General features: G+C 35.6%; 4 protein-coding genes across 12 annotated transcripts in view; 2 read left to right on the forward strand and 2 right to left on the reverse strand.

Annotated features, from left to right (window-relative positions):
* rho-4 (rhomboid-4) overlaps positions 1 to 13020 on the reverse strand; it is a 31867-nt gene extending 18847 nt beyond the window's left edge. For 2 of the 3 annotated variants that reach the window (XM_076128085.1, XM_076128084.1), the window contains exons 1-2: positions 12698 to 13020; positions 291 to 549 (exon numbers count right to left, since the gene is read on the reverse strand). In XM_076128085.1, the coding sequence (XP_075984200.1) occupies positions 291 to 549; positions 12698 to 12784 (346 nt within the window). In that variant the 5' untranslated portion in view covers positions 12785 to 13020. The remainder of the gene's footprint in view (positions 1 to 290; positions 550 to 12697) is intronic. The other variant, XM_076128086.1, reaches the window with a different exon arrangement.
* A 108-nt stretch (positions 13021 to 13128) lies between these two features.
* Mks1 (Meckel syndrome, type 1) lies at positions 13129 to 17472 on the forward strand. Its single transcript, XM_076128077.1, has 7 exons — positions 13129 to 13439; positions 13539 to 14018; positions 14401 to 14611; positions 14969 to 15124; positions 15430 to 15565; positions 16263 to 16498; positions 16812 to 17472. The coding sequence occupies exons 1-7, from the start codon at positions 13363 to 13365 to the stop codon at positions 17049 to 17051; spliced, it is 1536 nt and encodes a 511-aa protein (XP_075984192.1). The 5' UTR covers positions 13129 to 13362; the 3' UTR covers positions 17052 to 17472.
* A 164-nt stretch (positions 17473 to 17636) lies between these two features.
* The window catches only part of LOC142981928 (uncharacterized), a 61060-nt gene continuing 53264 nt past the window's right edge, over positions 17637 to 25432 (reverse strand). Inside the window, exons 2-6 of one of the 5 annotated variants that reach the window (XM_076128081.1) lie at positions 20507 to 20572; positions 19913 to 20109; positions 19439 to 19630; positions 18940 to 19119; positions 17637 to 18523 (exon numbers count right to left, since the gene is read on the reverse strand). In XM_076128081.1, coding sequence (XP_075984196.1) covers positions 18290 to 18523; positions 18940 to 19119; positions 19439 to 19630; positions 19913 to 20109; positions 20507 to 20572 — 869 coding nt within the window. In that variant the 3' untranslated portion in view covers positions 17637 to 18289. Of the gene's footprint in view, positions 18524 to 18939; positions 19120 to 19438; positions 19631 to 19912; positions 20110 to 20506; positions 20573 to 25432 lie in introns of those variants that run through there. The other 4 variants (XM_076128078.1, XM_076128083.1, XM_076128082.1 and 1 more) reach the window with 4 other exon arrangements.
* Positions 23888 to 25432, forward strand: part of LOC142981926 (uncharacterized) — a 185186-nt gene continuing 183641 nt past the window's right edge. For all 3 annotated transcript variants that reach the window (XM_076128073.1, XM_076128074.1, XM_076128076.1), the window contains exon 1: positions 23888 to 25081. In XM_076128073.1, coding sequence (XP_075984188.1) covers positions 23903 to 25081 — 1179 coding nt within the window. In that variant the 5' untranslated portion in view covers positions 23888 to 23902. The remainder of the gene's footprint in view (positions 25082 to 25432) is intronic.

A 25432-nucleotide genomic window follows, 5' to 3' on the forward strand; every position in this document is an offset into this window, starting at 1 on the left:
CGGTGCACTTGTGCTTCATATACAAGTGAGTGCTTAGTTCAGCTTTATCATTCCACAACTATGTGATAATTATATTGTCAAGTATTTACGTACTAGACTTTAGTTACATCGGATCTTTTTGATGGTAGAAATTGAGAATTATTTTGACTTTGTAAAATGAAGAGGCTATTTACACGCTCTACAGAAAAAGCTTTAAACAGGCAGAATTATTTTCAAAACTACGAACATATACTCTCTATATATCTATTTACACAGCTTGCTACAAGAATAAATGACATCATGAGTGTTACCTGTAGTATCAACGGGCCCTCGTCTCGGAATGATCGAATGCACGTATCTGGCTACAAAGTGGCCAAACACTGCCTTCAAGTCGGGATTGTGCATCATATCGACAAACTCTTTGAAGTCCAGATACCCTGAGTTGTCTCTATCAGCCAGTTTCATGATCTTTTCCACTAAGTTGTCTGGGAGATCGTGGTCGTATTCCACCGATTCGATGATGCCTTTAAGCTCCACGTAAGAGATGCGTCCATCGTTGTCTCTGTCGTACTGAAAAGAGGAGAAAAATATAGTTTTAGATGGTTAAGAATCAAGTTTAAGCAAAGAACAAGGGTGAAAAGTATTACAGCAGTATCTGTCTGTAGCTTTAGTAGCTTAAGAACATTTTCGTCCCTTAATCTGACGCCTCCTGAATCGTCTGCAATAGATCGACAATAATCGTCATACACTAATTGTGAAGATTATGATGTGAGTACCAGATACCTGAGTTTGGGTTGGTTTTTTAAAATGAAAGTTGTAACAAAATCTATTAACCTATTCAATGCTCATGGCATTGGCCCTAAAATATGTATCCCAAAAATAACTGAATCGAATTTGATTCAATACATATTTGTGTAGATACGAATATCTATTTGCAGAACTGAATGTAAATATGTATAACGAATATTGTAAGCAAACGAAACGTACGTTGATTATTATTGAGGGCACGCGGAAAATATGGTTCTGAAGTAATACGGGTTTCTAAGTAACTACTGCTTGTTTTCTTTTCACACACGTTCGGACATTTTCTTTAGAAAATAGGTCATTTTAATAAGAAAGTTAATAAACGGTCGCAACATTAGTAGATATGTTCATCTCTTTCTCTCTCATTCATAATTATACTCTATCCAACTTTACCGCATAATTTGTTGAAATGACTAATGCAATCATAAACCCTATCACCACATAAATTATTATAACTAGTAACTAACTTAAGTGTACTGTTTTAAACCTAGGTGTGGGTAATGAGTTGACTAATTTAACGAGACAGTGTCACGTAAGGTCCTAATTTATATCCTTGCTTACTTAATTATCCAGGTGGGTGCTATTTATTGAACAAGACTTTATTACGCAAACCAAAATGTAGATTGAAAACCTACGACCGTTTCGCCAACCGAGAAATCCAACAATATTTTAGAACCATAAAATCACTAGCCCCATAAGTGTAAACATAGACCTAAGAACACCACTTGTTACGATCCCTACAAGCTTCCCCTGCTTCATACACATCCATGTATCAGTTAATCACTATGGCAGGATATAAAATACTAGCCGACCCGCGCAACTTCGCTTGCGTCACAAAATTTTCCCCGTTTTTGTAACATTTTGCACTGGTACTCGGCCCCTATTGGTCGTAGCGTGATGATATATAGCCTAAAGCCTTCCTCGATAAATGGACTATCCAACACTGAAAGAATTTTTCAAATCGGACTAGTAGTTCCTGAGATTAGCGCGTTCAAACAAACAAACAAACAAACAAACTCTTCAGCTTTATAATATTAGTATAGATCTATAAACGTCTATCGTCGAATAAAAGTCCTAGTTTACTAGTCCTTGTTTCCTTTCAAGGTAATGCCGGTGTTTAAGCCAAGGCAGTTAAAACAGTGGCTAAATCATTTATTTTCAGCACGCATCGATCAAGATTGTTTCTGATGTTATTGAGCTAGCTGCATGACCTTCTTTGGCAGATGTTCCTATAGTTTTGGAAAACGCTTATAGCGGAAATTTGCTCGAAATTAGTTGCTTTTGAGGATGCAGAAATAAACTTTTTGTAACCCTAGAAGTATTGTGTTCGAAGCAAATAAGCGTACAGTTGTTAGTACTGCTACTATAATCTTCATCAGAAACAATCGCTTTACTAGCTGCTATAAATGATACATTTTGGTAGGTGAGCAAAATTTTCTAGGTATGGCACGTAGATTGTTAGAAGTGAACTATTGTAAGTAACAGGAAATGTTATTTGACAAGTTCTAAAAATAGGGCATTATGTCCACGTTCAAATTGGTAGGTCCTATAAAATAGATTGAAGCCGTTTGACCTTATAAATATAATACACGAATATTGTGACCTCCTTGGTGCTTTAATATCTAGACTCTGGTTTACTAGGGTCAATGTCGTCCATTCTGAAGTTATTATTTCGAAACATTATTTCATCAACATATTACATGATGTTTGATGAATGTTGCAATTTCGTTGTTAATTACAATCTGTTCTTCCAGTTATATTATAGACAAAAACGATCTTAAAAAAGATGTATTCATACAATTCTATTTGACATATTATTATGTAAATACATACAAAATTCAGCAGAACTAACGGACCCCGAATATATCCATTAAAGCCAGCAAGAAACATTATCTGATAATACTATCGTGAGTAAACAGAATCCAAGTGACCTTGACTAAAATCGATAGTTTAACGGTTTCCAGTGAATATTCAACACACAATCAAGCGAGCCTTTCATCGAAAATAAATAACAAAAAGTGCATTAATTCTGCACTCGGATTGGAAACACGTAACAGCGAAAACTGCTATACCGGTTTCGAACAAAAAGTTTCGCAGCACCTGTTGTATAACGACTGGCTACTAAAATTGGACGCAATTTGTGCAATTGGCTCCTTGTCTGGTAAAAACAAGACAAATTAGATATTACACCGAAGTGACTGAGTCATGCAAATCAAAGACAATCGTGTGATGACCATCAATTGTTGTCACGTGCTGCGTTTTGACTTCTAGTCATAGCAAATGAAACGTTGACAGTTCTAGTGAACTATGATAGTTATCATTACTAACCATTGAATTTTTGTTGTAGTTTAATTGTTCCTATATAAAATCTACGAGTGATAGAGTAGTGTAATCATGTACACACATACGTCTAATACATATAGGTACAGTCTAAAACTGATACCCCACATGGTTTCGCAAAACACCAAATGCTCTTATTAATGTTCCCAGACGCTAACAGATGGAGAAAACGAAGACTCAATCCAAAGTTTATTGTTATATGATGGAAACCGGACGATGTATAAACCCCTTGATTTAATAAGCCGAGTTCGTGCCAGCTGTTCGTTGTTATCTTGCATTCGATATATCGGGAATGCGGATAAATCAATATTAATTTTAGTATATGATCGTTACTCACAAGATTACATTGCTTGTAAATCATGAAATGTTTCTTTCCATACTACGTAATACGGCTTGTACTTTCCAATACTTGTTACGGTCGGTATTGCAATCGGACATTTACTTTGCCCTAGCCCTACAAAGCTTGGGGTAATTTTATGTGAGAACGGCAACTCAGTCACCTCATTCCTTCTGTAATATCTCGGTACACCTCAATCGATCATTCGTGGCTACATTCGTAGGTAGTAGAGTCCCAACTATGCCCATTGCCCTACAATACACACATCAATCAATATGACGCGTAATTTACACTTTCAACGCGAGTCTCTAATTGCTTGTATTCGGCATGTACAAAGCCACCTTACGGGGAAAATCAAGAAAGCCGGATCTTACAATTGCGTACTACTTGGACCGCGTCCAAATAAAACTGCAATTGAGAACTTAAAAAAAGGCTCTAAAATAACAATGTTTTTTTTTCTTGACTTTAGAAAACAGGTTTAAAAAGTTATGTACCTACTTTTTTTCCAGTATCTAAATTGGAACTCATGCCTCGAAGGCAATGTTTACTTCTTCAAAGAAAAGCAATTTTTCAATAGACAAACGACATGTCATATAAATTGAATTTACTTCGAAATCTGCTGATGACTTTTATATTAATACTTAGGAACCGCATGAGTCATAAAAGGGGAATATTTCCTAGATGTCAGGACACTCGTGGTAGCAGAAACAATTGACGACAGCTCACAAATAGACTGTGACTAACACGTCTAGACATATTTGCGAACCCTGTTGAATAATCACGGTATTTGGTGTCTACCAAATTACGTACTAATGTAAACTGAATGACAAACGATAACACATTCAAACGACCTATCATTTTTACATCATGTACTACTCTAGCAATTGAATGGAGTGGATATTAATAAATTCTACATATACAGAAAGATAATACTCAATAACTAAAGGAACATACGTTCATTTAACACCGATATTCACAATTCAATCGCCAATTCGCCACCAATGACATTCAGCATTTTAGTCCGATAAATCCTTGACATTTTATTGATATTCCCTTCAATTAGTATTCTAGTCACCTCTGTTAAGTCATAAAAGAACATACTAATGTTTTGGTGGCAACAAATTTATTTATCTTCGCCAGGACACTATAAAATAGAGCACTGCAAATCCCTAGAGTTATAAAAACCACGACGTTTACGTCACGCTTGAAATTTTTGTGCCTAAAATTCTCTGGGTGAGTGTGTCATCTATTTTTAAGCGTTTGATTACTAACACACTAAGTGGGCCTTCGGCTTCGCAATTTCTAGGTATTGTCTAATTTCAACCTCATTCTGTTCATTTTATGGTTATATCTTCAGTCATGGTCTGTGGCGCGGTCGGTAGTGCATCCGACTGCTGATATCATGGGGTTTTGGGTTCGATTCCCGTATCAAGCAAAGTACTATTGTTCTTTTCTAATTTATACTTGAACACTTCTCCATAGTTGCCGGCAGTAACGTGCCCAGTATACGGCAATAGGCTAGCTCACTATTAAATGGTACTAAGATTTTTAATAGCGAAACGTATTTCATACACCTCTGCCTACTTCGCGCATAACGGCGTGATATTATGCATGCATCTCCGGTCACTTACATGTTTAGTACTTGTCGATATGAATGGGTTGTTCCCGAGGTTGCACAATTGATAATAATATGTCAGTAATTTTCCGTGGGCCTAGTATTATTCACAGTTGATATTTTTGGAGTAAGAATTCATATCATCAGGAATCTTAACAATCGGTGTTTTACGAAGCGTCTTCTTAAATAGACTAAGCTTTGCCAAAGTTATATGTGGGTTACTGAAATCTTGAAGAACCTTATACGGCTACCATTTACAAGCCTGGCAACCGGATAAAGTCAATATAGCCTGATGTAATAGGTGTAAGTAGTGTACCAAGTATCGACGTTGCAGGAAATACCCAGATTTACCCACTTGGTACACCGCAAGAAACGTGAAACTATGCAAAGTTCAAATACGAAACACATGTTCCAACCAATTTTATAATTAAAACATGGTTAATCGACGAAGAATGTGTAAAGGATTGTGTTAGTGTTGAGGAAGTGTGATATACAACGTAACCTAAATGAGTGATGAGTGCATATTTCTTTCGATACAGGCTAGATAGCAATATAGAAGTTGTAATAAGTAGTCTCAGTTTTTTACTTTTATTTCTCTGCTAAAGCGAGTAACTTGCCAATTTAGTCTAACAGTTAAATAAAAAATAAGTACGTATAGCCGTACTTTTAAACACTAATTAGTCGGACTCGATCCGGTCCGAGATTTTGTGCCTTCAGTGCATCAAAGTAGAATGATATTATGACTTTTGGGGTTATCTTTTCTGTCAAAAACAGGTTTATAAATCCGCTATTGTTTTTGATTACGTATAATATATATTACTAGCTGACCCGCGCAACTTCGCTTGCGTCACATAAGAAAGAATGAAAAAAAAAAATCCCCGTTTTTGTAACATTTTTCGTTGCTACTCCGCTCCTAATGGCCGTAGCGTGATATTATATAGCCTAAAGCCTTTCTCGATAAATAGGCTATATAACACTGAAAGATTTTTTCAAATCGGACCAGTAGTTCCTGAGATAAGTGCGTTCAAACAAACAAACTCTTCAGCTTTATAATATTAGTATAGATGTCCAATGCGAGTTAATGTGCGTAAATTAAGATGTCTATCCATTAATATTGTCATTGTTCACGTTTTATGAACAGTTATGTGTTGAATACTTCCCGTGGTTACATCATATATTGCGTTATTTGTTCTATGAGACTGTCCAAATGGTGGAAATAAGGTAGCAATGTATCATTACTTTGGATTGCTTAAAAAATATTATGATAGGAAGTCGTAAGAATGACTGTTCTGATTGAAACTAAAATATAAGATGTGAAGTTTTAATGTATGAATAAATAATCCATTATGAATTATATAGGCCTCTCTTTATTAAGCGACAGTTTCTAGTAGCCCTATATTGCTCAATACTTATCACAATTTGCGAAATATATTGCGCAAACATGACATCATAAACGGAAGATATCTTTTATTCCATAATAAGGACAATAAATTGGAAACCAATCAAATACTTTTTAGCTTCTGTTAAATTATTAGTCCACAAATGACACATTTCGCCAAAAAATCTACTATATTTATATTCCAAAGGATCAAATCAACCGGTTGGTTGTGTAAATATGTTCGCTCATCCGTGTTTACTGTGTGACCTAACACATTCCAAGGCAATTATAACCGTAAAACCACATTTACTAGACTGTTCACATAAAAAATTACCTACTTTTCAAAAACAGGTAGAGACAAAAAGTGAAAAGGCTTAGTTAATTGGCTCTATCAATTTGTCCTGTATATAAAGGGTTTAATACATAAATATAAAAAAAGGGTTAAAACATATCTATTTGAAAAAATATAACCAAGCTGACAGGAAAGCGTTTTGAAAGAAGTGTTCCATGGATCACGCTTGTAGTTTCTACGCTTTCATACGAAATGACCCAGCATTTTACATGCTTTATTTTTCCTTATCATGTAAATAAAAGATTTGTTTGCCGAGAGTGCAGCGATAGAAAACAATCAAACAAGCCATCGGTCATCTGACAAGGCCATATGCGCTGACCCTCAGTGAAGGGACGTTCCACGCTTGAATCATACCGATAAGTCAATGACCTGTGGACATCCCCGACGCTAAATATTCATATACATCTAAATATATTATTATGTAACTCAAAGGTGACTAACTGACATGGTGATCTATCAACGCAGAGTCCAAACCACTGGATCGGGCTGAAATTCAGCATGCATGCAGATGCTCAGCTGCTAAGAAAGGATTTTGATCAATTCTACCCCCAAGGGGATAAAATAGGAGATCAAAGTTTGTATGAAAAGTCGCGAGCAAAAGCTAGAACCTATTATTATATGGGTCATATAGCCATAGCTGCTGGAAAATGTACAGATTATTTATTCAATTCAATGAAAGGGAAATGTGGGTGGGTGCTTATCACCACACGTCATCTGATGATTCAGCGTAGGAAAATGCTTCGTAGAAAACAATGAGGCTCATGCACTCATATCAGTGGATATTCTATTAGCTCATTGAATATTTCTGATACCAATAGTGCCAATTGTTGGTTGGCAAAATGCCTCGAATGTATGATTTCGTGTTTTATTTGTACGGATGAGTAAACTCTTTGAAATTGGGTCGATTAGTGATTTAACTAAGTCAGCAGTCACCCTTTACATCATCATCATCCCCAACATTTAATAGAATACCCATTCCTTTAGTGTCCTTTACAAGAGATAAGGAATCCTGCACCACCCTCTACAGTGTAGGTAAAGATACCAATTTTATCACTTTAGCGTGCATTATGGGCAAGACAGTCCCGTTGCAAATCTTGCTTTAGATATTTATATTTGGGTTAAATATCGCATGACTCCCGACTTTGTTATTAAAACTCTACAATGATTATTGTCTAAGAAATACAGAATAAATAAAAACCACAATCCATTTTAATTCATTGTTTGACGCATCCTATAAACAAAGCTTTATAACCATTAACCAGAACATTAATAAAATTTAACCTTATAATAACGATACCACTAGTAAATACGTTATAACGAGAGTGAACGATACTTAGCGTAATTTTGCAGTTGCTACCGTGATATAGTCGTTGTGGAAGCAATAAAATCTATTGAGAGCATGCATATTATTATTTAATACCAACATTACATACTATTACATAACTGTAAGCTACTGTTTAATCATTACCGCTATTGTAAATCTGTACTAATATTATAAAATTGTAGAGTCTGTTTGTTTGGTTGAACCCGCTAATCTCAGGAATTCCTAGTGCGAATTGAAAAATAACCTTGACTTTTGGATAGCCTATTTAATGAGGAAGGCTTTAGGCCATATAACATCACGTTATGACCAACAGGAGCAGAATACCAGTAAAGAATTACTAAAACGGGAAAAATTTTGACCCATTCTCTCTTATGTGGGGCAAGCGGGGGTGCGCGGATCAGTTAGTAATACAAAAGTATTTTTTAACACTTTAATGTTATGGCGCAATAAAATACTTGTATGAACTCGAAACATTTTTTCAACAGCCATTACTTTGGTTTTGTGGTTTTTGGCACGGATTTTCCGTCATTAAATAATGCATTAAAGTAATGAGAATTACGCGTTAGATGTTTTAAATGAAATGGAAGAGGAAATGATCATCATTGGCCTGTGTTCATCTTATATCATTGCAGATGATTAGGGTGGCGTCAGGTAGAATAAATGCACTTTCGTTCACTTAAAAATAAAACGGTGTTCACTTATATCGTGAAGAAATAACATAACACAAAAATGCAGGGCATTGCTTGGAATGGACAACTACATACGTAATATGAAAATAAGTCAATAAATAATTATGATAAATGGATTACAAATCAAATACTATACTGTAACGTGACGCAGCTAACTATTGTCTCAGATATATTCTGAAACATAGACAATATGGTACTTGAGACTTGAGAGAAAAAACATGTTTTTTTAACATAAAATATCATCAAACTGCATATTGCACGTTCACCTTGAATTGTCAGTATGTTTCTGTGAACCGTCGCAGAGCATACGTTAATGTCAAAACATTGTAAACTCGACGTAAATAAATGTCGTATTTATGTAAACATACCAACATTTTTTACAAGATATTTTCTGGGTTTATCAATTCTTAGCATAAAGGTTATTCTAAAATATTCAATTTAACCCATTATCTACGCGTAAAGGTCTAGCTTTACATCGATAAAACACACGGGGCATATTTACGGCACGTTAGGAAAGCTCGTAATACGTGCGTAAATGAGCGTATACGACGTATACGTGCACGCTTGACTTCGCTGACGTTTGTATGTATGTATATGTATTACTATGTATGTATACCATCTGTATACATATTATACCGATCTCAAACAACCCTATAAGCTTGCTGACGTCTTGCAACGCTACACTAGACAATCTAAGCTCTGTTTGCATGTATCTACACTTCATTTACTTGCTGATGCGAGCGCAGTATAAACGCGTACGGATAGTGAGCTTTTAAGAACCGTAAAATATAACACGATGCGTTAACGCTATTTGAATATACCTAGCTTGTTTTTAACTGCTACATAGTATGTGTGCCTATATGAGCCTACATCGATTTACTAGGTTACTACGCTGCGTAGGTGTAATGTAATCACTTTCGCTAAAAGTACGTCTTTGATATTTTGATGGTACTTTACACGTGTATCTACTTTCCATCTTAGTGACCTTAATAGCAAATAACAAGAAATTACTCTTCTATTTAAAGCTGAAGCTGTATTTTCGTGGTAAGATACGATATAGTCGTTATCAATGTAGGTACTTAATGCTGTGGAAAACCAGAAATGTAACTGAATCATTGATAGATCGATATGATAAAAGATTACGTGTAATCCGGCACGGACCACAACATTGCGTAAGAATGTAATGTAAGCGTCGGTAAGTAATGTTAATAAAGGACAAATAATTAATAAATCATTTTATACAGATAATTGCAGAACCTGTCTAGTGGCATGAGTGTAGATACTTCTTAGGTTTAATATGTAAGAGCTATGAATGAGAGACACGAAGCTCGTTTACTACAAGTAGTTTTTCAGAATTTGATCTCATTCGCAAATAAAAAAAATACATATAGCGTAAATTTGTCTGTGTTGTGTCTGGTTCCCATTCCTGAGCAAAGGCCCTTTAATTTCAAATAATTCAGCTTTTTGGAGAATCAACAATTTAATTATACCGTACCATTATTATTAAAAGTTGAATAATAGAAATAGTTTGTATTACCTATATTCTACGTCTTCATCTACAACTTGTTTTAAAATTAAGGAAAATCGTGCTCAAAATAGTTTTATTCTAATAAATGCAAAAGATATTGGCTAGCTGTACATATTTGCATAATTCTAGTCACAAACCGGCTTTGTATAAACCAAAGGAGAATAATAATGATTATTTATGGAAATTCTTTGCGAAAACGAAGCTGACGAGTGTAAAATACGCAAGGGATTTCCTTAACACTGTGGTTTTCGAATTAGTCACTTGTCACTAATATATCTTAATTGATACAAAGTAAATAATGATTATATTGGAGACTGTTCTGTCTGGAGATAATCTCGTAGTTTAAACTTTCGTTAGTTACTTATTTCGTTGATTACAACTTTCGGGAGTCTCACAAAATGAAACAGATTTGAATGTTAAGTAGGTAGTATTAGTTTAGTACTTCTAGGGCAAATTCGATTCGAGGTCTCCTAGAATGTACCGAGGTTTAGACCATCATTCAAAAAGCTTAATATTCGATAGGTTGACCTTTGCGAATATGATAAACATTTCTGGTTTTTTATGTAGGTAGGTATAGGTATACAATGAAATGGCGAAAAGTCTTGTCTATCTGGGGTCAAGTTTTAATTATTTATAAATGTTAGTATCGTTGCTATGACTTATGCTATCGCAAAATATAGGCTCTTAAAATAGTTACAACGCATTTTATATGTAAAAAAACCGATGGATCACGTTTTTTTAAGTGAAAGTTTACTACATACTAATATGAGAAGCATGTTACTTCAATATGTTATTTAGCCCCATATGATATATGTAGTTGGTGGTTTATACTTTGAATGTTTAAGTTAAATATTTGTTATATTCAGTCTGTTGACCTCTGTAGGCCGCGGCGCCGATCGGGTCATTTGTGGCGGTTAATAAGACGCATAAATCATAATGATAATCGTCAAATGAGGAGGTGGACTAGTAAACTGCTTTAAAGTATGGCTTTAAGTAACTAGGTTTATATTATGTAACATTCATTTGTATAGGTAAAAAAATAGTTTTTAGTATTATACCATAAAAAATCGAAATCTAAACTGCAGAGATGCATTCAAATTCTGATAAAACTACAGACTAGATTTATTCTTAAAATTTAAGGCAGAATGTCACAATATGTAGGAGTATCAGCTGTTGATTCAGTTAAAAATCCTTTCATTCACTTTTATTTAGGTATACTATAGCTGTATTTAACTATGTAAATAATTATTATTAATACAGTAATGTGACTTTAAACATACATACATGGGTAAATATATTTTTGTGTATGTTCAGTTAACCTTGACACCATATTTCATGACTCAACCTCTAGTTACACAATCAAGGAAGAGTTTTATCAGAGAAAACATTTATTATCAACACTAATAAATACACACACTTTGAATCTGTGCCAATAGTATTGCCGTACCAAAATAGAATAATGAGAACTGTATTCAACTGTTACAAAAAAAATATTATGTACTGATGTAACTGGCATGAAATAATAATTTAGGCTGTGATGTGATAATTTTATTGTTTGAAACTTATTTTAATGTGCTTACATAGGTACTTTAGTACATACAAATAATTAACTGTCATTGACAAGATATATTTTTTTATATTTTAAAATCTTTACTAACAAATTAAGTGATGTTTGAAAAATATTTATGAAATGATTATAGTCAGAAAACATACAATTTGTGTCTTTCTAAAATAACCATGAATGAAAAATAAAACAAAAGTCAGATAATTTCACAGTTTCATTTCTATTCAGTCTAGTAGTCAACCATAGCCAACTAAAATTACCATGCATCATTTTGTATGCAGTAGGAAAAAAATATGTTTTGGCACACATTTTATTCAGCATATTTTAGTTTTGGCTATTTTTCTAAATTTGTTTTACTAGGTATTAAATGCTATATAACTTATAAGTTTAAATCTAGGTAGGTATTTAAAACAAATCTTTCTCAGGCCCTTAATTTCACACCTTACCAACTAAGTAGGTAGGTAGTATGGATTTTTAAAAAGTGAGTGAATGAGTGAATGTCCAGTGTACAGGCCAGAAAAAAGTAAACAAACCTGTTACTCATGAACCGGATGTTTATGTTGTTAAGTAATACATAAATCACGTCCTATATAACATGTTCTGCTGCAAATAAATATTGGTTTTAAAAAGCCAATATTTGGTTGGAATTTGGTTGACATTTCTTTACTTTTACACTGGTATAATCGTCGACGGATAAAAACGGTGAACTGAGTGAATCATCAAAATAAAACGAAAGTAAAGTTTGAACGGTAGTGTTTCAGGACTTGTTGAATTATCACAAACTTACCTTATCAAAAATTCTCCGCCAGTACAAGTCTGACCGTGATGGAGTCAGCGGCATTGAAACGGTCGTCTCTCTTTGTCCTGAAGGCATTTTCACTCAAAAATATCTCACGTAACTTACGAAAATGTGAAAATTATTACGCTAACTAGAACATCATAACACAACCGGATAAAAGGCACAATGGCAATCGAGCATGATCGATTAACCCTCGACAATATATGATAAGATAAAGTCTTTAAGAAAAACTTGATATTACGCGATAATCTTTAACAAAGTCGTGTTTATTTCGTTTAATAAATACGACAAACACTATCGCAGTACCGTTAGCAACTGACTGACAAACAGTGTATGACACTGACGTTTATACTTCGCTTGGCGTTGGTGTCATTGTATTCCTTTCCACGGTAGTTTCGTTTGAACATTAAGTATTTTCTACTTTAATGTTGATTTTATAATTTCTCACTATTTTCATTACGCACTCAAGAAAGATAAAAATATTGACTTGAAATATGAATTTTTGTGATTTTATATTGTTAATAGTGGTTGCAGGATCGTAGCGTCGTATTCCCTTGTTCGTTACCATGGTGATTATGTCAGTAGTGTCAAATTAATCAAAACATTGCAAATAACCTAAAACGTGTACAGTGGGTGCTATAAAAAATCGAAAAATGAATGACTTTAATCGTTTTAATAAGGTATCTGGGATATACTGGCTAAAAAAAGGTTTGAGCGATCTCAAAATAAAGTAAGTGATTGTTATGAATGCAAAATCAGTTGCCGGCTGCGATAAATTTTTGACTTGTATTATCTTTGTAAGCACCTTGTTTTTGTTCTAATTTTATAGGATCAAGTTAAAACCACAAGATGGGATTATATCTCTACCTAAATTCGAGGATTATTCAAAAGGTTCGAATGCTTTGAACTTAGAAAACACTACAGAAGAGTACACATTCAAATGGCAAGAAAAAGTCTTTAGTTGTTGGGAAGTGCAGCGGTATACGGACCACCATAACTGCATTACGGAGACAGAATTAAACTACCATGAACAAATAAATGATATAGATTATAAACCTGGTAAAATATTCACTTATATCCATGAAGATTATTACTTGCCATTGCCATTAGACTGTAAGAAAAAAAAAGATGGTATATTGAAATTAGATTCGTATATGGAACAACTAAGTTTGAATGACCCAATAGCCAGAGTTTTTGGTGGTGAGACAATATCTACAACACATTTGTTCAAGAGTGAAGAAAACTTAGATGTGGATCAGGAGGAATGGATAGCTATGCATGTTGTGTATGATAGCTCTGATTATAATGAGTAAGTAGTCACATTATCATAGACAATACTTTTACCTATTATTCTTGCTAGGTATCCTTTTGTTCTTCATCTTTAAAGTCTATTAAAGAAAGGAATAAAGTATTAACAAGGAATTTGAAAATCTTGAATTCTAACTTGTGGGCATTTGCAAGGTTTGATAGGGTTTTAGCGGCCTTCAATATTGACTGATGATTAATTAGTAACAAATGTAGCAGTTTACAATTACTGGAGTCTGCCTGTGACAGTGGTCAAAGCAATTTGATCAGAACATCAGGTAAACAAATAAGGTATTAACTTTAATATTCAATCCAGTTATATCAGCTGCAAGATAGGTTTATCCGGATTTTTTCGTTTTTATAATAGAGCTTTGTATAAATTTAAGGGACAAGCACCTAATCTTCAAACAAGAGGTGACTCTACTATCGCTATACCACAACATCTCACAAAACTACCTGATAATTACTCCAGATGTTAATAACTTGGAGCTAAATCCTTATTGTGTGGAGACTCTGTCCGGAGTGCTGCTGGGCTACCAGTATGCTGTGGAAGTTGAGTTCAATGATGTTGAGAGTGGGGAGGAGTTGGTATTGTTGGTAGGTGTATTACAATTTATGTGTCATTTCATGGGGCTAGGGCTAGGGCACATTTCAAAGACTGCTGCATGACCTACAAGTATTTTTAAAATAATTAAATTTTGTTAACCCTGGCGATTGATTTGTAATTTAAATTTTTGTTGAGTGTTGTGATTCACAGTAGGGGTGTCTGAGTTCCAGAGTTCAAATTTAATTATAATTAAATAGATCATATGTTATTTCATATAACTTTGAATTTTAATGCACCAAGTAGGTACTTATATGCTACCATATGCTAGATAGCTTAAACAAAAGCATTGAAACAATTACGCGTATCTTATTATCATATTTTATTTAACATTTCAAAATAATTTCCAGCTAAAGAAACTACACAAGAGATGGGAGAGGAAACAGAAACACTTGCTGAACTTCTACATGCCACCCCTTGGCAAGAAGCAGTATTACATCTCATTAGAAATATTGACTGCTACAGGATTTGACATGGACAATCTTTATATCGAATTTGATATAAAGGTAAATATTAAATACTTTTAAAAGCATATGTTATATAATCTATGCGTTCTTAAATATATTTTTTTATCCAAATCCAGCTGAAGCATTTTTAAGAATATTTTTCCTTTACATTTTAGAGAAATCCAGACTAAAAGAAAATTTTGTGAAGTGGGAGGGTCTACTGTACGAAAAAACAAATTGCATATTCAAAGAACATTTTGATCTATAAATATTCAGTGGTGGTCTCTAGCTTGCAACCTTCGCTTATTGTGCTATGTTTAAGTCTAATCATTTATATGCAATCCCATTGTTTCTGGTAATTTCAGGTACCAGAGGAGCTAGAATGTAAAGATATTTTGCAAGGACGCACACATATAAGTGAGGCTGCTACTGTAGATAACATTGAAGAATGGAGTTTTGGACATGTTATAGAATTTAGCTTAGAAATGGACTCTGGAACAGGTTTGTTACTCTAAACATTTACCAATCCAACCAGTCCATTACTAGCCACATAGTATAGACCAAAGTATTCTGTGGCCTCTTCTCAGAACGTCACTTCATACAGTATATCCATTGCAGCATAATTATATGACACCTAGTCCAGAGTAGTCTAAATTAAAACCTCTCTTTACAGAATCTTAAATCCTACTGATAATAATAAAGGTTTAGATACAAAAAATAGGTGCCTATCAAATCAAATAATATATGCAGGACAAAGACTGTCTGACTTGACTGACGCAATCATGCGTGTCTGATTTATCGCTTTTTTGTGACGCATCATTCATAAATGCGTTAGTTTATTCAATAAGTATTATGAAATAAATAGTAATTAAAAGACAATAGATACCTACTTTGTGTGTAATGTTTTACGCAAAAGAGGAAAAGTGTGGTGGAATAAAAAATAGATGTCTCCTTAATAATTACCTACTGTTTTTAGTAAAATCATACTAACTTTTAGGTCTGTGATCGTTTGCATATATTGATCTTCTATATGGGAGGCGCGCAGGTTAATTTTTTCAAGTTGAGCTTCATTGTCAACATTGAAATACGCTTTAGAAAATCTTCGTTCTCTACGATACCTTAGTTATAGTCACAGAAACTATCAAGTACTCACCTATTTGAGCGCAACAATATTTTTAATACCGAATACTTATTTCAGAAGCGACTCCTCTCAAGTTCTTCATGGAAGCGATATCAACCGACTGGTGGGGGCGCCACCGGACCGAAGGGTACTGTTACTTGCCTCTCCCTCTGGAACCTGGCTGTTTCACTCAGGAGCTGACGTGCCGGAGACCAGAGGAGATCAACTCAGTGGAGGCTAAGAGCAGACGGTTCTTTTTAGGAGGATGTCATTTGATTAAGGATTTGAATGTGCTTGTTGAACCTCAGACAAAGGTAAGATTTATGATGTTGGTTATTGTTAGTTGAAGTGAAGTGACGAGTTTATGAATAAGTACTAGATAGACCAAGACCATGTTGTATGATTTTTTCAATATAACTACGAGATATTGCAACTAACAAAAACGTTACTAATTTGTCTCCGTGTCAAACATTTGAAACGGTTCAGCAGTTTAACCGTGTAAGAGTAACCGACAGACGGTAGATCTTGCAATTGTAATAATAGGGCAACCCGGCAACCTATCTATTTAATACATATCTTCATAATTGTTTTTGAATCCCAATAAGAAAAACAAAACACTTCTTTCAGGACGCAAACTTCACATACATAACAACTGGCTCTATCAAAGTCCGTTGGAACATCATCTCACAGACCCATATAGGTAACATGGGCACGACACTGGTAGCCCCAGTTTCTGGAGGAGCCAGTACAGCATCAGCACTCCTGAGGGGAGCTGAAGCAGCACTACATAAGTACAAACAAGCGAGAGCTAGGCTTGCGGCTGCTACGAAACAGATTGGGGATGTTCATGGAGAAGGTGATGGGTAGGAAAAGGTGCATTGAACTATGGAAAAGTATTTTCGTGTAATTGTGAAGCTTTACACACAAGCTCTTTCGCGCGTTCTTAGGAGCGTACAGGATTACGCACGGGAAAGACGGCGCGCTCTTCGCTCACGTTTTCTTCGCGGGCTTGACAGATGAGCGCGGCGCGCGTTCTTTCCTTTCCCCTTGCACACCCTTTACACGCACGCTCTTTCACGCGTGATTGTTGCTTCACGAAAGAGACGAAGAGAAAAGATTTTTGGGTTGTCTGGTCAGTTATAGATTCGTGAAGAATACTGATGATAATGCTAGTGGACTGGCCGGTTGTCGGGAATGAAAAGATGTTAAGAAAGATGTGGGTTTTGACTTGTATGAGAAATATATTATGATAACTCTTCAATATGCAATAACTTGCCAAAAGTAAGAGAACGACATGGCAATGTATGGTGATACTTTGGGACCTAAGAAGTAGGGAGAAGTAAAACAAAATACAGAGAGTAAATAATTTATGTGCAGTTATTAAACACGTTACAAAAAATTACGTTTATTTTTATTTTCCGTTTCAAATTGTCCAAGATGGTAAGAAATAAATAATTTTGCAAGGGAAGATCCTTTACTATCGGCTAATTACGTATTACTTGCTTGAACATTATAAAACAGAGTATTTAAGCCACTAAGAACCGTCGACTGAATGTTGGTAATCAATTATTTTCTTACAGTTTTCTTGATGTTAGATTATTTCTAGCTGAGAGACTCATTTGTCCAGTCATTGTCGACAGCTCGTTAAGGCTTTTAATCTAATTAAATTACAAGACACTTTTAGAGGTAGTTTTCATTACAAATACATTAAAACATAAGTCACACAAGTTATAATACATTTACACGCTTAAATTATACATTTATTTGTCATCTAATGGCTACGTTTTAGTGATTTTGTACTTTTTAACTCGATAAGGGATGTCTAACGTTTGTAAATCACCGATTGTACTGTTAAAAAGATATGAAATTGCACGGAGGCGATGAAAATCTGATGTGTAACTACCATTAAGCTTTTCTGGTATTATTATAATTATCCTGTCTTCTTTGGTATTTAAATTGCTTTATGTTCTACCAAATGAGTATATCTAGATTAAAGATTATAAAGAAGTTCCAAGTAGATAAATACTGTTTTTGCTGATCACCGTGAAGTTGAATTAACTATTTAGTAAAAGGTGATTGTAGGTTCAATTATAAACTTAAATCGTCTAACGAGCCGACCTTCCCGATCGTATAGCTTCACGTAACTGTTCAGTGAAGGCAGCTAGCTTCCTCCCGTGGCGTCGCTTGGCCTCTCTCGCTCGGAGCAGCTTGACGGAGCGCGCGTCGGTGAGCGCAGCCCGCGCCGCGTGGTGAGCGCGCCGAGCTGCGTCAAACGCTGATACCTCTTGACGGAGGAGGGAACTCTCCCAGGTGGAGAGGGCGTTGGATATTGCTACACGCTGTAAGGAAATGTAAAGTCAGTATTGTAAGGATATTTAAAAGAAGTACAACAACTTTTTAGAACAGCTTATTGCTGATGTTCAGCAGTGGGATACTGCGAATTGCTTATCTCTTCTTGTGCCTAAAACTTGTTAGATTGACCTCTAAAAGTCTGTTTGACTTGATGGATGAACCTACTAAAATTTTATCTATACTTAACTCTGGGAAGTCTTAGTGCCCTTATATAGTTAAAAGGTTAAATTGTTGATCACAAAATTATCTATTTTTTACGCAATCAATATTACAACGATGCAGCGGACGACTACCAAGTCGTAAGGGCTGTGGTGGCCATTTTATCACAAGCTTTATCTAACACCTTTTCAACGTTGCCTTGATAAGTCAATGTCTAACCAAGGTCTAAGAAAGTCTTAGTTACCTGTGAAGCGTCTCTCAGTATAGCTTTCCGTCTTTTCCCCGCGTCATCAGCTTTCTTCTGCGTGTCAATGAGCTGGATTCGTTTGCGGAACTGTTCCGCCTCGCCGATGCGGATCCGTCTGTCTGCCGCTAGTTGGGCCCGAGCGTCTTCTTCTATAGCTTTGTCTATTAGGTCGTTTGTCTGAAACATGCAATTTTATAGAAGTGACTGCTCCAAAAGCTATTTCTTTAAAATGATCATTAAGTTACCTTTATACCATGGACTTATTAAATTAAAAATTCTGTTTCCACATTAAATATTATACGCTTTATTTAATCTGCAGTAAACTATCACGCCTTTAAGAAATTTAGCCGATACGTCGCCAAGCCTAAGCAACCCTTTTAACTCATCCTGTCTTTCACTAATACTTGTGTAATTATAAACAGTAACCCACAACACTGCTAAAAATTAAGTGATATCTCACTATTAAGCCAACTATTAACAAAGACGATTGCGCTACCTTCTTATCATCAACCCAGGCCAGAAGTTCTGCGCTCCTTTGTTCCTTATCCCTGATGCAGTCCAGCAGCTGTCGCCTCTTCAGCTGGGATTCCAAGGCCTTCTGATACTGTCTGTAGTCGTGCCACGTTTGTTCTTCACGTCGCTTTCGGTTGATGTAGCGTCTGTATTGTTCGTTCGTTTCTGCTTCCACCTACGAAATGTATTGCCTTAAAGTTAGAATTAGCTACGTGATCGCTGAATGAAGAAGCCCACTCAAGGTTAATTCTTTTTATCGTAACAGAAAAGTCTCAGGCTCATATAGCTTTTTGAAACTTGAATCATGAAGGTTGTATCATATTTAAGTATTAATATTGAGCCTACGCTTAACGTAAGCACTTAAAGATGTCGCAGTTTTCTAAGCAATCATAACACTATAGTCCTAAGACCATAATCGCGTTACAACTATCAAAGAAATTATCTAGTAATCTCTTACTATTTCCCTTTCTTCTTTCTCCTTCTGCCACAGACGTCGGAACTGGTCCGCGAGTTTCTCTCTCTCGTCATCTTCTTCTCTCTTCCTTGCTAAGGCGGCCAGTAGTCGCCACTCCCGTTCAGGGATCGAGTCCAGGAAGGCTGCACTACCCGTCTCATAGTCCAGGGAGAATAGCATTTGAGATAAGGAGCTGGGCACTGGAAGTTAAAGATAAGGATCACACTAAACTTTAAAGATTCGTAACTCCTACAAAAATATTGTGAGCAAGTTATAAAATGATTCCTCTGCTCTACTTGCAGATGTAGTTTTATCAGGCGTTAAATACATGCAAATGATTTTATGTAATAGATTCTTTCACTACACTTCGAATATTAAAATTTTAATGAGTTTTATGCTATTTTAATAATTTTGTAATAACATAGCAACTTCAATATAGTCGTCAACCAGTGCAAATCGGACCCCTGAGTCGATGGAATTTTCATTTAAACACAAAAAGCCGGAAATGTAAACAGTCCTTTCTCGGGTCAATACCATGCAAATTCAATTCGATTTGCCTACAACTTTCAGTAAAAGAATATTAAAAGTCCATTTTACCATTATTAGCTGTTGTTGACGCAGACTTTTTCCTCGGCGACACGCAGGCGGAACGCCGCGGCGACTCTGTTATTATTTTATAACAAAACACCATTACTGAATGCTTCCTCTTATTTCAATCGTGGGAAACACTTTATTGGCAACTGTTATAACAAATTACGCTATTCATACGAGCCGAAGGTATTTATCTAGGGTATTGTTATGTCATTTTGTGGAAAATAGAGCTGTGAACATTTTTATTGTGTCGTAAAGATTTATGTAGTGGTGATCTGATTTATAGTCTTACTTCTTTCGTTGTTTGACTAATTTGTTTGTTTTTGCTTTGCAGATACCCACCTACTTCACAAGTTATTTGATACTTATATATTGACAAATCATATTAACACATTTTTTACTAGGTACCTTCGCAACAGAATGTTTTGTTTGCGTAATTGATAACAGTGGGGTGTTTGTGTTTCTATATAGTTTGCAGATATTTGATAGTATCATGCAAAGTAATATTATATAAATTGTAAATGGAGCAGAACAAGTTTCCTGGATGTGGTACGTGAATATATTATATGATTTTAAAAGTCAGTTTGTTCGAGCACAAAAAGTCATAAAACATGCTGAATAACTTATTTTATTCCTTATTATTATGTATGAAAGACTAAAAGAACTGTACACGTGGAGATATCGATTCATGGTTCAATGTCATGGAAAGATTTTATAGACGTCCGTTGCTAAGGAAAGTATACAAATATTTGTTTTGCCGATAAAAAAACACGATTGGAAAACTTTGAGTATTTACTTTATCTTCCTAAGTAAACATTCAGTACTCCTCTAACATGAATCTTCTTAATACCTGTTTTATTACTACGAGGCTGTTCTCAGCTTTCGTAACTCTCTTTTCGCACATTATACATCACCAACTATCTGCCAAATCGATATCGAAACTACTTCTACATTAACATCTTATTTGTCAAGCACATTTCTCATTCGGTCACATTTCCATATAGCATCACTTGCATCCATACATCGGTCAGCAACTTTTGACGGAGTCAATTTCTATTCTATACAGACTGTAGGAATCATACCGCACACCGAATTGGTTAAGAATTAGTGCCGAATAATTGAGGCGAACCAAATCCAAACATCACCAAACTAAGTTAAGTTAGCCACACATAAAGGAAGAAACCTAGTTTCCAGTTTCCTAGTATGCCAAGAGACATGACAGTTATTCAACTACACACACGCTTTACATTCTAACTCAAACTATGCTTTGCAACATTCACACTATAGTTTAAACTTATTCGAACAAACCAACTTCGAAAACAACACTTCAAATTGAACACATACACTTCTTAAAATACAAAATATATTTTCAATCTATTTACTACGCTCAGAAACAAAGCTTTAACTTGAAACAAGTATCACACTGAACTGACTTTTGGTCGGTAAGTACGTATTGATTTAACAAGTTTCCTTCAAGGTTAGAGCTATACATAGGTATCTTAGTGTATAAACAACAAATTTGACCTATCATTGTCTCACTGCTGGGTGAGGGTCTCTTCCCAGAATAAGGGAAAGATCAAGCCTTCAGTCGCTGGCCTATTGCGGATTGGGGACTTTGCATTCCTTCAAGAACAGTGTTTAAAAACTTTTAGGCATGCAAGTTTGTACCATGATGTTTTCTTTCGTCATTAGAGCAAGTGGTAATTATTAGTGATAAGTGTATAAATATCTAATGTATTTACTTAGTGCAGTGGTTACAAGTTCATTGTGAGATAAACATGCAACTGTGACTTCATTTCACATGATTGTGATTTAATTTATTTCTGTTGTGTGAAACTGTTTGTGGTTTAAAAGTTTACAGTGATTAATTTAGTGAAATAAAAGTTTAATAACTAAAGTTTTAAGCAGTTTAATACAGTGATATTAAGGAGTCTGATGATGCTTTTAACGAAATGGATTTAAATAGTCTCATTTGTTGAAATTCTTAAACGCGTAAAAGTCGCTTGAAATCTATTGTTTATTTCTATCTACATACTACTTGTTAATGGTGGTTTATAAATGTCTTAAGATAAGGCATAAAAATTATGATATTTTGTAATTAAATCAACAATAATACTTTTACACAACAGCACAAATGAATTGCATGAAATCCCTCAGTAAAGTAAAATCACTTCAATCAAACATGTAACCTCGAGAAATCATTGCAAAATTAATTAAAACGAATTAACAAATTTACTTCACCGTAATAATAAATAACCGAAGGTTGATGATAGCCCATAATAACATACGTTGCATTACATTTAACGCAATATGAAAACGAATACAATACGTAAAATTTTGTAACCGAGTTATTTTGGAATTTATTCATGTTGCCTTGAAGTCGAACGGTTAAGGAATCGTCCAAATTTCGCGGAACAGCTAGCTACCGACCATTACTACGAAGAATAGAAACTGTGTCGATATTGTCGAAGAATCCCTTCACTTTTTGTAAAAGCTGTAATTTTGTACTATACAAAAAAAACATCGTTCCAACATGCCAAGTATGAACGTTTCCTAATGCTCATTAAACAAAATTGTAATCATTTCGCGCAAGTGGAAGTGAATTATAATTTTTGCTGCAATTTATTTAGTTAAGTGGCGGGCGACTTCCTGATTATTTCCTTGACGTTCGTTTAGTGGCATGCCCTCAGGCGTCACGTAACATTCTTTCATACAAGTAATTGTGTCGTGAGGATGTTTAATGCTAACGTATTTACTTAAACTGTTTACTTATTGCACGCCATTTGTCAAGGCTGAGGACGCTACAGACTTATTTATTTAACTGACGTATGTTATACTATTTCTAAACACTAATGTTAGTATTTATATAAGTCGTGCACTTTACACAGTAGTCAACAAACATAATTCAGCGCAGTCACTCGTTTCCTTGAGATAAAGTTAAACGTTCGACGCTCCCTGTTCGATTATTGTTATCTATTATCACGATATGACAAAGCGAGAGTTAGCAAATCGGCTATTGGTGTTCTATGTGCCTTATACATTTTAACAAGTCACAGAAGGTGTGTTTAAATGATTAGGATATCGTTATGATAAAACCACAAGTGAACAAAAGTATGTAAGTAATTGACATTAAACGTTTCGCAGTCCATGCGTTATAAATAGTTGGGTAGTAATGCATAACAGTACGGTGTGATACCTACAGTGCACTTTCTCATATCCCTAACAAAATACAATAAATTACATCCTTTGTTCGTCTATCATTTTGCGCAAGTTATCAAACAGAAATATTAGTCAGGTACACAAAACACGAGAGAATACTATCAGCTGTTATCTGTTTTCAAGATATCAACGGTGATAAGCGACAGTCGAAAACACACCGCGGGCCGGTGATGACGTCCCGACATGGACAAAGATAAGAAGCCCATTGTTAGAAGACCTGACGTCTTGAAAAAACTCAACGCAGACAATTTGTACCTGATAGAGCGAGGTCTACTCGGCGATCTACCCAGCAAGCTCCGGCCGCCGCCGCTGGTACCATCTAGAGCTCAGTGCACTGAGCTAGATGTCGCCAAACCTTCAGGACTCCTGTCATCATGTCTGCCCGTCATCCCCGACTCACCTGCCTCGGAACGGGTCTCATCCTCGGACGAAGAAGTCGGCTCCCCACTGAAAAAGTCCTTCAGTTTCCGAGACAGACTATCAAGAATTAGCTTCTTCGGCAAAGACAAAGATAAACCGAAATGGAAGACCATAGTGGAGGACGAGAAGAACGAGGATACAGCCATCAATCATGGATCAAAGAAACCGCCGCTCATAAACAACAAAGCGGAACAAGATTATAAAACCAACAAGCGCTTTTGGCTTTTCAGAAATAAGGACGTAGAAAAACGAGAGAAACATCATAAACCCATTTATAAAAGAAGTAAGAGTTTTGAGTTCCTTCCCAGAGCCATAGAAGAGGAGGAAGATGAAAAGCCTAAACTAAAAGTTAAGAACAGTGCATCATTTGGTGGGAGCAGCGACACCATGGGTGACGCGTGGACCTCTAATGAGAGTCTCGAATATATTGCCAACGTATATCATGACAGCGACGATGGCGTCTATCTGAAGAGCTTCAAAGAAATCCCATGTGATCTTTCCTACAACTCTTCGACGGGATCCACCTGGACATCTGGTTCGAGTGCCAACGCTGACAACCTCCTCAAAACTGCATCAGTCGAGAATGTCTTCGACGAATTCAACAAAGCAGTCGAGTTGTTTAGTGAAGTGTACTTGAGTGACTGTGAGCCGTATACCAAATCTAAGGAATTGACCATCAAGCAGAAAAGGAAGAGTTCATCGTTCTCGAATTTGCCGTCTCCGAAAGTGGTGCAAGTGAATAAAGTTAGTGAAGTCAGTGAGGATTTCAGGCAAGAGTTGTCTAGAGTTTTGAGTGTGAAACGTGATGTGCGCTCGTGCAGGCGAGGGTCTGTCACCGACTGGTTTGTGCTCGAGGACCAGAAGGTGGACGAGGCGAACCGGTACAAGAGAGGACAGAAGAAGGCAGTCAACAGGGTCAGAAGAATGAGCTCCACCAAATATGTGAGTCGATTTTTTCCTTATCATTTAGATATAACAACACGTTGCATGTATCGATAACGTTTCATCATTGATAAATGCCTTTTTGTAAGGGTTTCAAGGCAATGTAATACTATTTATGGGTTTAACTTGCTGTGAAAATTACCCAACGTACTTATTAAATCACATTTATGTTAAGTAGGCATATGAATGATAGTTATGTTAAGTATATTAGAACGATTACAATTTTAAGGTATAGAAGTGCTTTATAGGAATACATATTATTATTTGCAATAAACATAGATCGTATTGCACCATCCATTTGCAATAAGAGTATTTTTAGAAATAGCTTTCCATCATTTCCGAGCCACTACT

The sequence above is a fragment of the Anticarsia gemmatalis genome, chromosome 20 (genome assembly GCF_050436995.1).
Source record: "Anticarsia gemmatalis isolate Benzon Research Colony breed Stoneville strain chromosome 20, ilAntGemm2 primary, whole genome shotgun sequence".
NCBI lineage: Eukaryota > Metazoa > Arthropoda > Insecta > Lepidoptera > Erebidae > Anticarsia > Anticarsia gemmatalis.

Bases quoted from the DNA above. Each gene is read 5' to 3' on its own strand.
- Mks1 (XM_076128077.1), top strand. From the start codon at position 13,363: ATGAATGACTTTAATCGTTTTAATAAGGTATCTGGGATATACTGGCTA. The intron at 15,125-15,429 runs GTAAATATTAAA...TGGTAATTTCAG, and splicing joins ATATCGAATTTGATATAAAG to GTACCAGAGGAGCTAGAATG. The intron at 16,499-16,811 runs GTAAGATTTATG...CACTTCTTTCAG, and splicing joins TTGTTGAACCTCAGACAAAG to GACGCAAACTTCACATACAT.